The sequence below is a fragment of the Protopterus annectens genome, chromosome 4.part1 (genome assembly GCF_019279795.1).
Source record: "Protopterus annectens isolate FY-2018-M chromosome 4.part1, PAN1.0, whole genome shotgun sequence".
NCBI classification, from domain to species: Eukaryota; Metazoa; Chordata; order Ceratodontiformes; family Protopteridae; genus Protopterus; species Protopterus annectens.
This window is the reverse complement of record NC_056734.1, coordinates 794,386,619-794,404,112: the sequence shown is the minus strand read 5'-3', so window position 1 is coordinate 794,404,112 and position 17,494 is coordinate 794,386,619. Positions and strand designations below refer to the sequence as shown.

At 40.3% G+C, this 17,494-nt stretch overlaps 1 protein-coding gene across 3 annotated transcripts in view; it reads left to right on the top strand.

Annotated features, from left to right (window-relative positions):
- Positions 1-881: 881 nt before the first annotated feature.
- Positions 882-17,494, top strand: part of LOC122801057 (arylacetamide deacetylase-like) — a 523,400-nt gene continuing 506,787 nt past the window's right edge. Inside the window, exons 1-2 of one of the 3 annotated variants that reach the window (XM_044070541.1) lie at positions 882-958; positions 5,724-5,885. In XM_044070541.1, the coding sequence (XP_043926476.1) occupies positions 5,748-5,885 (138 nt within the window). In that variant the 5' untranslated portion in view covers positions 882-958; positions 5,724-5,747. The other 2 variants (XM_044070540.1, XM_044070542.1) reach the window with 2 other exon arrangements.

Genomic DNA, 17,494 nt, shown 5'->3' with positions numbered 1-17,494 from the left:
TACTGAATGTCAAAATGCTAAGTGCAAAATCCTGAAATGTCAAAATGATGAAACCTTACAATTTTCAACACAAAGTACCTACTAATAGTATAATCATCCATCCATAACCCCTTTTCCCATTTTTTGCACATGGGGTCAGTGTGTCACCTCAACAGTGACAATCCTCTAGAGCCAAGGTTTACACTGCTGAGTGGCTATCACTGCCATTGTTGTTCTTCCATACCATACACTCACACTTATGACCAGTTTGGAGACCACCAGCAGAAAACCCACAGAAACACAAGGAGGACATGCAGGCTCCACACTGAAGGCACTCCAGCTGAGAATAGAACCAAGGAACCTCTTGCTGTGAGGTGACAGCACTAACCACTGTGCCACTGTACCACCCACCTACTAATAGTATATATGTACCAAATATCTACTGTGCACCATTACATGACCAGTCAAAAAAATATCAGTCCCCTGTTGCTGACACTTGAAAATGAGTACTAATATAGTCCTACAATGGGAACAAATCCAGCTTTCTACAAATGAACATGAGGTGGTATTTTGATTTTAAGTTTTTATCATTTCAGGAGTTTCACATTTATGCAGTGTGCCTTCAGTACTATGACTTTCAGTATATTGCTTTTCAGTAAGTTGATGTGGACTATGTCTATATCTGTATCTATATATATAGTATCTACCTATCTATCTATCTATCTATCTATCTATCTATCTATCTATCTATCTATCTATGCGCCAAAATCGCAATCTGAATAGTACAAGCTGAATGAAATTTTAAGTATTATGTACTGAGTGCTCTTCAGCAGACTCACATATTTCTTTTTTTTTTCCTCAGACATTAATCCTGTTGTGCAGATATCTTTGCTGCTGTCACTTTAAGTCTTCTTGTGCAAGTGAAATGAAACTATCTACTGCAACACTATAGCGATCTCAGCACCATTTCTATCAGCCAGTAAGCATTGATTTATTTTTTTCTTTTTCGTTTATTGTTTCACCACTGAACAAGAAGATTGTGTGCAAAACTAGATTTGCTTTCAGAAACACTTTTAACGTCAATTCTTGTTTGACTAAAATGAAGATTTAATTTGCTGATGTGGAATAATTTGCTAACGTAAGTAAGTAGCCATCTAAATGCCTTAACTGCAGCAGACAGTCATATGCTAGAGACTCCTGTTTTAATTAATTATTGAGTAAACAATTGTCTTTAGAAGTGCTTCTGTTTCACATCTACAAAACCTTCTTAACTGTAAAAATGTGACTTTTGTGTACAAAGAGCTGCTCTTCCCAATGGAATTAATTAAAAACACTTCAAGATATTTCTCAGTGTAAACATGGGATCTGTTTTGGCAGAGGACTGTTGGTACAAGCTGTGATTTGCAAAAACTGCAAGGTGTAAGTCTGTAAGAGGACATTTGATTTATATATTTATGTAACTAATACAGCAGTACTGCATTTTAAAACAGCACTGTTCTTTAATCTTAAGGCATCAGCGAAGATTTGCACTGTTGTTTAAACACTGTTTTAAAGAGATAATTGTATTCTAACGTTAGTTGTAATAAGTCAGTGTTGTGGCCTATATGTAGATCAAATTTAGTTTTAGAAACTGTAGTTCACTATGAGTACATGCATACATGCACATGTGCACCCTCTAAGTTGGAAACTGGTACTGTGGGAATGACTGGATAGTAATACAGAATAGTGCTTAATTAATCCGTAACAAAATATCTGACTATATTCTTCATTGCCCCTTAAGTGATGTGGCTGTCTGAATAGATCATGAAACCACAAGCAGAGATAACAACATATGCTCTCAATTACATGCTATACTTAACTCCTAAATCCCACTTACCACTTAAATCTGAGAGAAGAAAGTAGTCAGACCGCCCAGCTGAAGTGGAAGCCTTACAGATGTCCAATTCCTTCTGAAAGAACGGCACACTTGATTCTGATATTGGTTCTGAAATAAAGACTCATCTTCATTTGTATTTTGCACCAGGAATATGTTTGAGTCAAGAGAGAGAAACATTTGATATAAATATGGCTGTCTGAACATGTATTTTTTTTTAAAGAATTAAAGGCAGTTTATCAGGAGCAAAACAACCCTGGTAATATATCAAACAAACAGCAGTGAATGGCAATATGATAAAAGCTAATGATCCTGACCATTCTTGTTTTACTAGCCACTTAAAGTGAAAGCAAACATTTTCAGGATATGACTTAGAAGTAACAAACAAAAAGCCAGTTGTTTATGTGGAAAAGCAGGCCACTTCACCTGCCCAGTGTGGTAGCCGATGCCAGCCATAGCCTTTACAACTTAATATACACGAATTTGAGTTATGTGGAAATCACAGGAAAAGAAACAGTACTAATAAAATCCTGCACTATGACAAAATGCATCATATGGTATAGAAAAAGTAGGTTTCTGCACTCTTCATTTTGCTATTAAACAAAGAGATTAAAGCAAATCTCATCACCACAGACATAATCTATCCGCATGAACTACAGTGCACTGAAAGGAATATTGCAAATTACTACACGATGTTTATGGAACAAACAGGCAATTTATTACAGTTCAATTCATAAATGCTTCCTTTTAATCACTTAGTCACTTGACAAAATAACTGAATGAGAAGTACATTACTCAGTTCTCTGTGCTGAGAAATACTTTTCAAGTACTGCATGTGGAACTGCCCATCTAGCTATAAAAGGTGGATCTTGCAGATATTACAAAAAGTAAAACCGTAGGTCACTGCCATCTTGTTATTAACACCATGGATGAATGTTAAAACTGCAGCTTTGATACACAGAGGCATTGAAACATTTGATTGTATGATCTGCCTCTTATCTTGCATACTCGCTAAGAAAGGTTGTTTAGATCAGTTCAGTATGAGGCTGGTAAGCAAAGAAAGAAATACAGATGGAACAATACTAGTAAAATATAATACAAGCTCTCTTTTTGCTGTAAGGCAATACATTTTATGCAAATATTGCTCACAAGCTTAACACGTGGCTTAAGACTGTGACTGCTAGTTCTTAAGACAAAGCCAAATCAAACAAAACTCTGCATAAAATAGAAAGTACACAGGCTGCACAGGAGGCTGCATTTGCATGTGTGAAAAATAACACAATCATCATCTTCTTTCGACTGTTCCCGTTAGGGGTTGCAACAGCAGATCACCTGTTTCCATTTCTTCCTGTCCTCTGCATCATGCTCTTTCACACCAACTACCTGCATGTCCTCTCTCACCACATCCATAAACCTTATCTTAGGCCTTCCTCTTTTCCTGTTACCTAGCAGCTCCATCCTTAGCATCCTTTTCCCAATATACCCCGCATCCCTCCTCAGCACATGTCCAAACCAATGCAATTTCACCTCTCCTGCTTTGTCTCCAAACTGTCCAACCTGAGCTGACCCTGATTCCTAATCCTGTCCATCCTAGTAACACCCAGTGCAGATCTTAACATCTTTAACTCTGCCACATCCAGCTCTGACTCCTGACTTTTCATCAATGCCACCGTCTCCAACCCATATAACATAGCTGGTCTCACTACCCTCTTGTAGATAACACAATGACAGCATTAACTGCACAGTGGCACCAGTAGGGCTGGTATTTCTGTGGCATGCAGGTTGACATGGATAAACATCCTGGACAGTACCGGCATGAAGGAAAAAATGCTCACTAGTGTCAATGAGGACTGCCTGACATATGATATTTGGTACTTGATTCTTGCATTAAGCTATTCTAGCAAGATGCATCATTGTCTAAAAGGTCAATCCCATCCTGAAATGAAGGAAGTCTCCATGGGCTGTTATTAAATGTTATGCTGAATAAGATACAGAGAAGTGATCATTAGGGCACTCAGGGTTAGATGACCAAAACTGATGGAGGCAATAAAGGTTATTGGACATGAACTACTGACATCTCAGATGAACCCCAAATATGGATTAGCTAATGACAAATCACAGATGCATTTTTTTAGAAAGGAAGTACATTCTAGTAATATCCATCCCCCTGTAGTTTGCAAAAGTTGCAGGAGACCTCATTCTATATGTGAAGATGTAAAGATGCGTAGATTTCCAAATTATTTTTGTTTTCATGTTTTTTTCATCTGTGTGTGTTTCTTCCTGCACGTATTAACAGCAATTCACCAATCAAAAAGTCATGCTTCTTTTTATGCCCATTTGCATACTTCTGAAGGTGCCATTTTTCTTCTGGCCATTCATTTCAGTCAGTCTTGGCAGTGGCACTATGAAACCATACAACCTATCGCAAGTTAGAGTCACCATTCAGTGAAGAACTGCCTTATGACATAGAACTCTTGAGTGTGATGACCAGCACAAAAGAAAAGCATGTTTTAGGCTGCCAGTAGCATGGCATCATATAGTTAGACATCAAGTGTCCTTGGGCCACATGCATAATAAGGAATCTGAGACATATGTGGCCTATCGTGCCTCATTAAGTAAAATACTACAAAGAGCCATTCCATAATATATATGATATTCATCTGGGAATAAGCCCTACTACCCACTACTGGACAAATTGTAACAGAGTTTTGGCAATGTCAAAAAGATTTAGTTAAGAGAACTGATCAATGCTATCTTTTGCCTTGCTTCTCAGATGAAATGCTTGGACCTAGGATTGCACTCAAATCTGTATCACTGATAAATGATCATGACAGGGGGCAAAGGTTTTTCCATTTAGTAGCAGGGGGTTTTCATTAATAAAAATTCTCTTAGTCCTTAAATGATACTATAGGTGATGCATGGTTTAGAGAAATTGTGTAAGCTTTACAATTTGTATTCAAGGGCACTAACTGCATACTATGGGCACAGTAAGACATATTAGAACAGATCTATAATGGAACAATGTAACTTCAACATAAGATGATATAAAACCTAAATAAAAATCTCTACAATAACTAAATTAACAGAAAAATAAATAAATAAATGAATGAATAAACTAAGAAACAAAGGTGACACACCTACTTCACCTTCCTTATGGGGTGGAACCCCTATTCCTTTTCTCAAACATTCTATCTCCAGCCTAGAATTAATATCTAAGGTTGTGAAATGTTTCTTCACTGAAGTGTCATAATATTATATGATTTCACTGCTCATAGTTATTTTAGGATATCTCCATGTGGAGGTCATGCTCTTCGGCCTTGTAGAAATTCTCTTGAATAAGGAGACAGGAATGTGAAAGAGGTAGAATATAGTCCTGAATGAAGCAAAGCAATCAAGTTTGGTTGTGCATAACCTTTCAACTCTACCATGTCTCAATCTGACATTTACGATCACATTTGCTAATGAGTTTGAAAATTGCTTAATTTCTACAGTGCATTGTTATTTCACACCTGCTGGGTACTTTAGAACTGTCAGCCTGTTTTTCTTTTTTAACTCATACAGAAGCTTCTGTATATATTGATTTAAGAATTAAGTTATAAACTCAAAGGCAGAGCAAACATTTTTCCCAGCTGCTGAAGCTAGATAACTGTAATCTAATTGCGGGGAGGCAAAGTTGTGTTTGCTTATCTTAATGGTGTAAGTAAAAGTTCAACGGGGAATGATTCAACCGTAACAGAGGTTATAAAACATCTAAGCAATACTTCAAAACCCAGCTGTGTTTAAGTTTTGCAGTGGATAAAATAGAGGGAGAGAAGCAATTTTATGTAAAGACACTAACCACTAACTTATTGGTATTTGTCAAACTGAACAGAAGGAGCTGGTATCCTAAGGCGACATGGCGCAGAAGATGATAGTTTTCATTATTGCTACTGGAATCCTAGCCTACTATATTTATACACCTATTCCAGAGGAAGTTGACCAGAAGTTAAAAATAACAATGCTCAATAGCCTTATTAGAACATGGGATCATGTGGTAAGTCTATTTTTCATTGTTTTATGCATAAAGGCCTATTCATTTAATATAACTTTTCAAACTAGCTAGAAGGAGACACCCCTGCATTCAACTCTTTAGCAGCTGTTGCCCATTTTAATACCAGCAAAAGTGAAACAACCTTCTTGGCTTAATGTTGTCATATTTTGTCTAAAACACTAGCACACTTTTTGTATTGCCATGCATTCTTTTGAAACTCAGAAAACCTGTTATGCAGGGAATTTTTTTTTTAATTTCTGTTTCTTATCTGTCTAAATAGCAGTTGAAGAAAGCTTTAAAGGAGAAAAAAAATCACAAATTATAATTTTGTAAGGCACAAAAGAACAGGAATACAGAACTAGAAGCTTTAATATGCGAGCATCTTTGATATGCAATGCAGGGAATTAGTGACCACACAGAATGTCTACTCATTGTCAAGACACACTTTTTTAACCATGAGTAATGGATGAAAAACAACTCTGTACTCTTAACCACATAGCTGAACAAGAATGCTAGTCGCAAAATTTCACATGGTACTTACAGAAAGCAGTGAACTATACAACCACGCATGATTTATACTTATTTGGAACTGGGTTAGCTCCGCTGTGCACAAATGCTTGTTGCATAATGGCTTTTGAACTTTGGTCAACTTACATGATTTGTAAAGAATCATCACTGTCCCACAGTTTACCTAGTTGGGATCATCTGGTACTCCAGGACATACCTTTCAACTTCTTATTATAAAAAAATCTGGACAAAGCTAGGAATAATGGGGGGTAAAGACCGAAACTAAGGGTATATTTTAAATATTGCTGTTAAAACACAGAAAGCTGGGTTTTTCATTAGCACGTGTTTCCTGAAGGATATGAAGTTTGATACTTCTCCTTTCACGCAAGCAGCTGGGTCATCATTACCAGCAACCACTGGGTTTTCAACATAGTGTCTTAGGGATACAAATTTTCCTTCCACACCCTTCCGACTCAAAAGTGTTCCCAGCAGGAGCGGCCTTAGGTCAACTGGTGCACTAGGCAAAAGGCTCCATGGCACCACACACCACACCACCCGGTGCCCCCATCCTGGTCTACCTACACCAAATAAATTCTGGAAAAGTGCCCCTGTTACAGTGGTGCCCTAGGCGGCTGACTAGTTGGCCTATGCCTAAGGCTGGCTATGGTTCGCCTAAGGCTGGCTATGGTTCCCAGATCTACCTCCAAACCAGTGGGCAGAGGCTCAAAAGCAAATCCTTTCACTGCTTTCTATGAGGGCAGTAGAGCACATTCCTGCAGAACTGATAGGACAAGGTTTCTACTACAGACATTTTCTGGTGCCCAGAAAAGAAGGCACCTGGTGCCCCATCTTCAATCTATCCATTCTAAACACCTTTCTGGTGATCCCAAAATTCAAAATGCTCACCTTCCAGCAGCTGCCACCCATGCTGTCCAAGGATGCTTGGCTAATCACCCTAGATCTAAAAGAGGCCTACCTCCACATTCTTATCAGGGAATCATGCAGGAAATATCGCCTTTTTAGGGCAGGATCTCAGCACTTTCAGTTCTCTGCACTTCTCTTTTGCTTATCTACTGCTTCCAGAGTTTTCACAAAATGTCTGGCTCTGGCCATTGCCTTTTGCAGACAAAGGAATATCCAGATTTATCCATACTTAGATGACTGCCTTATTCAGGCAGACAGCCAGGAAAAGCTGCTCAAGCTCCTGGCCTTTGTAAAGACCCTAATAACTGCCATAGGGTACACAATAAACAAAAGGAAATCCAAACAGGTGCCCACCCAAAGGATTATCTTCCTGGGAGCAAGCCTGGATACAGCATCCCAGATGGCATTCCTTACAGCAGAAAAACAAATTTTCCTGACAACCTACTTCTCTCAATTTGGCCACCAGACGCTAGTTATCTGCAAGGAGGATCCTGCAAGCTCTGGGGTTCATGGCATCTTTCATACTACTCATTCCATATGCCAGACTGCATATGAGGAAACTTCAGTGGTACCTATAAAGCCTTTGGTGTCAACAGTCTCAAGACTTGGAGATCCTTATACCTATAATTCCTTGCTTCAGAAAACATTTTCTTTGGTGGGCAGCAACATGCTCCCACAACAAGGGACTACCTTTCTCACCACCTCTCACCACCCAGACCCTCACCACAGATGATTCAGACTATGCTTGGGGTGCACACCTGGATGGCAGGTGCATCCAGGGCCAATAGATCCCACAGCAAATCCCTCTGCACATAAACCAAAAAGAGATGATGGCTGTCCAGCATGCCTTGATAGCTTTCAAGCCCCTTCTATCCCCAGGGGCTCTCCTGATCAAAACAGACACCACCACTGTGATGTGGTATATCAACAAGCAGGGAGGGACTCACTCCTACCCTTCATGCAGGCTGGCCATGACCCTTTGGCACACAGTTTCTGCCATGCAACTGCACCTGTTAGCACAATTACTACCAGGTAAACGCAACCCTCTGGCAGACTAATTAAGCAGAAATCTTCTAGTCCCACATGAGTGGCAGCTCAACAGAAGAACCTTCACCCTAATAATTCAGAAATGGGGCACCCTGAAGGTCAACCTCTTTGCCTCCCACACCAACCATCAGCTCAGCAAATTCTGCATCAGGGAGCATCACTACATGGCTTGAAAAGTGGATGCCCTGTCTTTCCCCTGGGTCAAACTATTGGTCTATGCCTTTCCTCCACTACCTCTCATCCGAGGGTACTGCTCAAAATAAAGGAGAAAAAACAAGGACAATTCTTATAGCTCCAGACTGGCCTCACCAGCACTGGTACCCCTTGCTGTGCAGCCTCTCCCCTCTGCCACCTTGGCATCTTCCTAAGATTCCAAACCTCCTGACCCAGAGGGGAGGGGAATTCATGCATCCCCAATTGCAGACACTCAGTTTGGCAGCTTGGTTTATTCCCTAACCCTGGATCAATCTACCAACCTCAGTAAACAGGTCCTAGATGTTATACATGAGGCCAGATGCTCTAGCACTAGAATGTCTTATGCTGACAAAAGGAAAAGGTTCTGCACCTGCATCCAGGCTAAGTGAGCCAATACGGCACAGCCCTCCCTCCCTCCCTCTCATCCTGGATTACTTAGCTGTCCTAAAAATAGTGGCCTCTCTTTCTCTTCTATAAAAAATTCATGCCTCTGCTGTCTCTGCTCATTTTCCCACTGAGCAGCCCCTTTGCTCACACCCTTTGATCAAACAGTTCATAAGAAGGGCTAGCAACTTGAGGCCACCCAGAAGAGCACCAACTACAGCTTGGGAACTTAACTTTGTGTTGGAAAAGCTCACCTTTCCCCCTTTTGAACCAGCTTATTTTGCAGTGCTAAAATGTCTCTCCTGGAAGACAGCTTTCCTTCTGGCCATCACTTCAGCCAGAAGAGTCTCCGAGCTGCAAGCATTCATGGCTGTGGAACCCTTCATCATCTTCAGTGCTGACAGGGTATCCCTCAGAGCTAACCCATCCTTCATGCCTAAGGTGGTGTCCAGTGTGGCTCTCAACCAACCCATTAATTTGCTCACTTTTTTTTCTAATCCCCAGAACAAGGGGGAAAGGATCCTGCACTCTCTAGATGTGCACATACAGCTCAGATTCGGGTCTATATTAGATCAGCGAATGCTTAAAAAAGCGAATGCTGATTGATCGACCTTATGTAAGTGAAAGCTTACAATCTCGAACTGTCAGATCAGTGATTTTTTTCCTAGGGAAAAAAATTGCTGATCCAAAACACATACACACAACACAAGCACACCAAACAAACAGAAATCCACACACATAAAATCTGACACCTAACCCTACACTAAACTATGCACACACCACTAACTATCCACTTACCTTAACCCAAACCCTAACCCTAAGGTCCGTCACTATCGCACACTCACTTCACCTGCTCTCTAACCCTAACTCACCTAAACCTGCCCTAAACCTCAAATCCACACAATCGCGCACATACCTAACCCACGCCCTAACCCTAACTCACCTAACCCACCCTAACACTCACATCCACACAATCACACACTTACCTGAATCTGACCTGTAACTTTCCACCACAGCACTGAAAATACCGAAGAAACAGAAACGGACAACTAAATTCTTTCCCTAGGAAAAAATTTGGGTTTCTGTTGCTTCGATATTTTAAACATTTACTTAAATAAGGTTGATCAATCAGCGTTTGCTTGTTTAAGAGTTCGCTGATCTAATATAGGCCTTCAGATTCTATCTAGACATGACTAAATCCTTCACAAAGTCTGATCAGTTGCTGGTTAGCTTTGCTACAGGGCAGAAGTCAAAGCTATCTCCAAACAAACCATTTCCAAATGGATAGCACACTGCATCCATTTCTGCTACAAACAACATGGAAAGCCTCCCCCCAAGGGGGTCAGGACTCACTCCACTAGAGCAGCCTCCCTCTCTGCATCTTTCCTCAAAGGAGTCCCCACCATGGACATCCTGGAGGCTGCCAACTGGACATCTGTTCACACTTTTACCAAACATTACCACCTGCCTCTCTTCTTCAAATCCATGGCAAGGCTTGCCTCTGCAGTCTTGCAGGGCATCCTAGCCAGCTCCTAGTTTCTTTTACTGCCTCCACCCATTTCCTCAGCTTTGGGAATCAACCCAAATGTGATGACTGCACCAGTGAAATATGAAGAACATAGTACAGTTGTGTACACTTACCATAAATGCAGATGTTCAAGTATATTCACTGTTGCAGTCCTGCCCCCCCCCCCCCACCCTCCATCCGCCTTCTTCTCTTTCCTTGCAAAGGGACATATTGGTATTTACTTTCTACTGATGGGGTTCTTCCACCAGAACACGGCTCTTACTTGGGGGCTCCTGACAGGATAGGTCAAGAAAAACTGATGTAATGGTGTCGGCTGCCTTACTTTATACTACTGATGACCTGACGTCAGTCCTGAAGCAACAGCAACCAATGCAGAAATACTAAGCCTCTGGTATTTGGACCGGCCGAGGGCTACCCTGGCAGAGAATAACCCAAATGTGATGACTGCAACAGTGAATACACTCAAACATCTACATTTCTGGTAAGTGTACACTACTGTACTTTCCAAACTTAGAAAATGAATAGAATAACAGGATGTGTGGTCATCTGATTTTTATGAAGGATACAAAGTCTGAAAACATGAGGCAAAAATCTGGGCATTCTGTGAAAATCTGGACAATGGAGAGGCATGGAAGGTGGGTGAAAACATAAGAGACCACCACCATTTTGAAAGTGCTTGCTGAGTGTTTTATGGCTTGGAAAGCTGGTAAAATACTTAGCAGTTTTTTTTTAACTCTAACGTCTACTACATGGAGCAGCAAAAGCTCCGCGCACTATGAAGACTTATGAGCAGCTCACTGGTGCTAACCTAATATTATGTGCTCTTGATATGTATGCCAAGATTCACCTCTCAAGCGAATTTCTTGGCAACCATGTCTTGAACACATAATAACATGGTTAGCATCAACGGACAGCTTATAATCCTCTACAATGTATGCATTCACTGATTGAGTCATCATAATATTGGCTACTAGTTTTTTGTTATATACAGTAAATATAATCTTCTAAAAGGTATACATTCTCTGTATACGTGTTACAGTGACAGTTAATGTATTCCTTTTACTTATGTTTTATAATAACAACTGGCTTATAAAAATGTGTTTATATTGCTGTCAAAAAAGTAGTTTATGGTCATAAAAGTTAATTGTCTGTACTCCTAAACCTCTCCATATATACATATTTCCTAAAATTGTTTTTCTTTTCTTTTTTTTTATGCACAATTACTTTAATCTTATTTAGTGATGCACTATTCAAGCAATCACCTACTCTACCATCCCAGAAGCTGAAGGTTTTCTTTTTGTCTGATGTCACATTCTGCCCTTTCTGTCTTTCCTAGCAAATTCATGTATCTTCATGAGAGAACTTGTTTTCTGCAAACAGAAACCATACTCATCTGCAGTTGTTTTATATTCAGTTAACATGCATTCACAGAAAACCACTAATAAATGCACAGAGATCACAATTACTTTTCAATATACAGTTTACAAATGTACAGTACTGTTCGACTGTTGTTACATACTAGCATGCTTGCACACATTCTCTATACTAAGTAACTATTACATACACTGTATTCATGTGCCATAATATCATTAACATCTGCTAGAGGTTGACATGGCAACTATCACTGAGACATGGCTGGATGAAAATGATAATACTTCATTGGGACTATCTTGGTAGTATTTAATTCACTGTACTTGGATTGAAACAGTCCATGGGAAAATTGATATATGCTTTGGTTCTGGTCTAATTTTAAGTCAGTTAAAGGCTGAAGTAACAACTTGGCGAAGGAGTGAAATGTAGATACTTTCTCATTTTCTAACCAGCTGGTTGTCTGGGGGGGGAGTTCAATGCATGGGCTATCAGTGAAACCTGTGAACTCAACACAAGGTTTTTATTTGTTTGTTTGTTTATTTATTTATTTATTTATAGCCTCAGCTTCATTTCTAGTTTGATTTGGTGTCCAGGGCCTTGATGGGGAACCAGTATTTTGGGTTTAGACGTATCTAGTTTACTTTGGTCTTTGGTTGTTGTCAGTTGCATCAGTTGATAAGGAACTGGTAAATGTTGGCTTTTAAGAAATATGCAGTGATCTTCTGCCACAAATACTGGACTAGCTTCTTAATGTAAACAGTACTGATGACCTGAATTATCTTGTTGTCGCGAGTGGAGCACTCAGCATCATGGGCCTTGCTCATGTATGTCCAAGTTCAACTTCTTGCTGTGAACCTTTATTTGACCTATCTTCTAACCAATGCAGAAAGTTGGGCAAAGACTGGAATAGCACAGACAAAGGAAAAGTCTACTTAAAGGCAGTCTTAGACTTGATATGTACTATGCTCCTTATAAGAAACAAATGAAAGGCATTAAATCCAAATCCAGCCATCTTGAAGCACCTTGAGAGGTAGGATGCAAACTCATTGAGCACTGCTCGAGAGAAACAACAGTTGGTTTTAAGAAGCTCAGTCAGGATCCCATGGCCCTCTACTTCAGCAGCCCATCACCTTGCAGTGCTCATCTAAATGGTGGGTGGGTAGGCATAGAAGCCTGGTCAGCCTTATGGGTCAGAAAAAAAAAATTTCCTGAACATTACGGTGTGAGGATGTCAATAATGTTGCAAGTACAGCATTTAAGGGTTTCAATGGATTTCTGTTTGAGAGGTTAGAGTTTTCCAGCTTGGTTTGGATATGTTGTCAATAATGAGGTGTGAAATCCTACTTACTACAGAATTAATGCAGGCCCAACTAATCTAGCAGAATATTGCATAGAACTTCTAGGACCAATTAGTCCCCTGATTTACAAAAATCATTTCTTTGAGTCTGGGGATTTTCCAACTATTCAAGTACTTGGCTAGCCCAAACTTAAGAGGCCATCTTTGAATCCAGACTGCATGAAGATTTCCACACAGTCTGTAACTTTGCTTTTATTGGTAAGTTTGTAGAGAAATTAGAATTTATGCAGCTGTATCTGATCTGTATGGATATGTTACTGATCCTTACATATCCAGAATGTGTTACACTATAAGTATTACGTTTTTTCATGTGCAGTAACTAACTGTTGTGCATATCTAACTTTGATTCACACCTTACCTTACCATAGGACTCTGAAGTGCAATATAAATCACACTGTGCAATATTCATGCTGACCATTCCATATGCTGCTTACACTTATGTTATACTAAGGTCATGCAAATGTTGTTACTCAGTTGTATTTATATGTAAATTATGCCTGGTCATTATGTTATTATTTTATTCAATTTTTACTTTTATTTTATGTTCTTCTTCTTCTCTATATGTATGTTTTTGCACTCAGAACGAAGCATCACAATTTCGTTCAGCTACACTGTGGTGTAGTTCTGAATGACAATGAAGTTTTTTTTTTTTACTTTGTCTGTATCTTTATCTATCATCTGATGATCTCTTTGACCCAAATCAATCTGAATTTAGATTTTGTCACAGTACTGAGGCAACCCCTATTCAGGTTGAAAAATCACCTACAAAGAAACTAATTATAAAAAACTACCCAGTTTACTCATACACACTATGATCACCAGTTACCTATATACACTGACCACTGCTACTAACCAACTTGCACTCAGTACCAACATCCACTCTAACTCAGGCCCCTCCACTATTATACCCACTGCTACAAACCTACATGGACCTAATATCCCTTGCAAGCAAAAACCCTCTGACCTCTTAATACTCAGTATAAACATTCATAGCATAATGAATAAAATTGAAGAGCTACATGCCTCTATATCCTTCTGTACCCTGACATTGTACTGCTAACCGAGACCTGGCTCAATTCCCACATCAAAGATACTACCATAGCCCCTCCTGGCTACATCTCTAGATGTGATCAAATAGCTAAAAGAGGTGGGAGCATTACCCTACTTTACAGGCACAACCTTACTCTCTAACAAATACGTAAAGATATCCTCACTTTTGGCTTTGCAGAAACCCTGTTTGCAAATTTAAAATTAAACCAGCAGAAGCAACTTTACATTATAGGTGTCTACTTACCACCAGGTGACAATATTGCTACTCTAGAGTCCATTTTACATTGGACTTCCACTGCCCTCCCTCAGGAGACACTTATCCTGGGGGGCGTCAACAGTGATTGGGACTCTATCATGGCACCCCCCCCCCGATGTACCACTTAGTTAACTTCACACAGCTTATCCAAACCCCCACTCATACAGACATCCACCAAAAATTAATCCATATTAGACTGGCTCCTAACCAACAAGCCTTAATCTACCAATATATCTGGTACGTTACCCAACTCCCTCAGTGATCACCTACCCACATCCATACCAAGCACACAAAACCCATAAAACCCCCCATCCTACTATCCATATTTCCAAAAATGCCCCACCAGACCAATTCATCAACACCTTAAAAAAATAAATTGGTCACCCCTTAAAACTCTACCATTAGATGAAGCCATGGAGTACTTTAATACTACCTTCTTAGGCATCCTTAATCTTATGGCCCCCCCCCCAACATATAATTTGTACTAAAACCAACCTAGCCCCCTGGATCTCAAAGAACACAAGATCCCTACCCAAACAACGAGACATAGCTTGGGCCACTGGGCAAACCAACAAAACAAGTACAAATTGACAATACTTCCTCAGAAACAAAGCAAAAAAAACAAATATATAATGACAAAAAAAGTTGTTATAAACAGCTACAAAAAACTTTCTACAACAATCCACAAAAATTTTGGTTTGCAATCAACCACATTCTCCAATCAGGCAAAATCACATCCCCAAACTCTAACATTGAATGTGATAACAATGATATTTCCACACTGTTTAATGACTATTTCACCTCCTGCATCCAAAAGTCATTCAACAATTTCCCCACTACTGCTATAAATACCCTCAAAATACAAACCTGTCACCATAAGACCAACACCCAATTATCTATTAAACCAGTTCCAGCTGACCTAATTCATAAACACCTTGACAAATTGAAACCCACCACTCTCACTGCTGATAAACTCCCCGTTGATTACCTCAGGATTGCCACCCCTGCCATTGCCTACCCTATTTCCATACTCATCAATAGATCCATAAATGAACACACTGTCCCTTCTCTCTGGAAAATTTCTTACGTTGTCCCCTACACAAAGGTTCTTCCTTGACAGAACTTAGGAATTATCGCCCCATAGCTATGCTACCCCCCCTATCAAAAAACTTAGAAAAATGTGTACACACCCAACTACTGAATCATCTTCTTCAATATAACATGCTAGCAAATTCCCAACATGGATTTCAGCCAAACCATAGTAGCACCTCTGCCCTTATATCCTTTACTGACCACATCAACCAACAAAGAAATCTCGGTAATTTAGTATCTGTTGTCTTCCTAGACCTGTCAAGGGCATTTGGCATGGTATCCCACTGCAAATTACTATTGACTGTCTCTGAGCTCAATCTGGCTAACTCCTCTCTACTGCAGTTTAAAAATTATCTGTCCCTCCAGGCAACAAGCTGTTAAATGGTATAACTCTCTCTCCCTTCTCCTCCCAGTGGGACAAGGTGTTCCACAAGGATCCATTTTTCGTCCCTTATAATTTTCCATCTTTACCAATAACCTCCCCTCGGCTACCCAACAAACTAATATATTACAGTATGCTGATGACACCAGTTCCTTATTAATAACTCGAACGCTTACCTTATTGAATCCCTAAACATTGACCCATCCTTATTGAAACGCGAAAACATCAAATGTCCAGAAGAGTAAAACTGGAAACGTCTAATTGTCATGGTTGGCCTTCTGCGGTATAGCTCTGTAAGATAAGTGTGCAATATTTATGGACATAGGTTCATAGGTTCATACTAGGCTATCTGCCCTAGGGCATTTATAAGCCTAGCCAGAGTGTGTGTGGCTTTCACCACCCCTTAGGATGAGAATACTACGCCCATTTAGGGTTTAGTTTACTGTGCCTCTGTCTAGTAGTGACACAGAGATGACCCCCGGGGTAAACCTATGATCTCCCATCCACTCGTCAAGATTTCTATTGAATAGAGTTAGTGAGGGGCTCTGCCTAACATGGATTGGGATTCTGTTCCAGAGTGTAGGGAGCCTCTGGGTTATAAATCTGTCCCTCCAGCATGTCCTATTTATTTCTGTGTTGAGGTTCAAGTCTCTTGCTCTCGTGGCTCTGATGGATTTGGATTTTCTAAGGTGGAGCATGTCCATTAATTCCGGATTGGACATGGCCTTGTACATCAGGCACAGATCACCTCTGAATAGACGGTATGTGACTGAATGGAGCTGGAGTTTCTTCAGTCGGGCAGCATATGACATATGTTTGAGACCCTTTATCCTCTTGGTGAGGAACTTTTGGGGTCTTTCCATCTGCTGCAGGTGTCGGGTAAGATACATCCCAAATGGGGCATTGTACTCAATCATTGGCCTGATAAGAGAAGAGTACAGGGGCACAATGACCTCTCTTGATCTAGATGTGAATCCCTTCATGATAAGGTGGGCAATATAGAAGGTCTTCCTAACCACTTTGGCAATGTGAGTGTCAAATGAGAGGTTACTGTCAACCTGGGTCCCTAGGTCCCTGATTACCTTTTCCGTACTTAATGGATTACCACCTTTGTGGTAATTTGTGGGTACCTTGTTTTTCCCAAAGGGTATGACTATACATTTTTTGGCATTCAGCTTAAGGTCATGGCTCTGGCACCAATTATCCGTTTCTATGAGGCCTCTCTGAAGGATGCTTGTGTCCGCTGGAGTATCAATTATGGCACCCAGTTTGCAGTCATCTGCGAACTTTGTCAGCCACAATCCTCCTATGTTTGCCTGCACCTCGGAAAAATGAATGCCGAACAAGAGGGGTCCCAGGACTGAGCCCTGTGGGACACCGCTTGTGACCGGCTTAGAGTCTGGCATAGCTCCAGCAACTCTGACCCTGTGGGTTCTGTCCTTGAGCCAGTTTGCAACCCATCTTGTGACATATGGTTTACATTTAAGCTGGTGAGTTTGTCTATGTGTCGAAGGCTTTT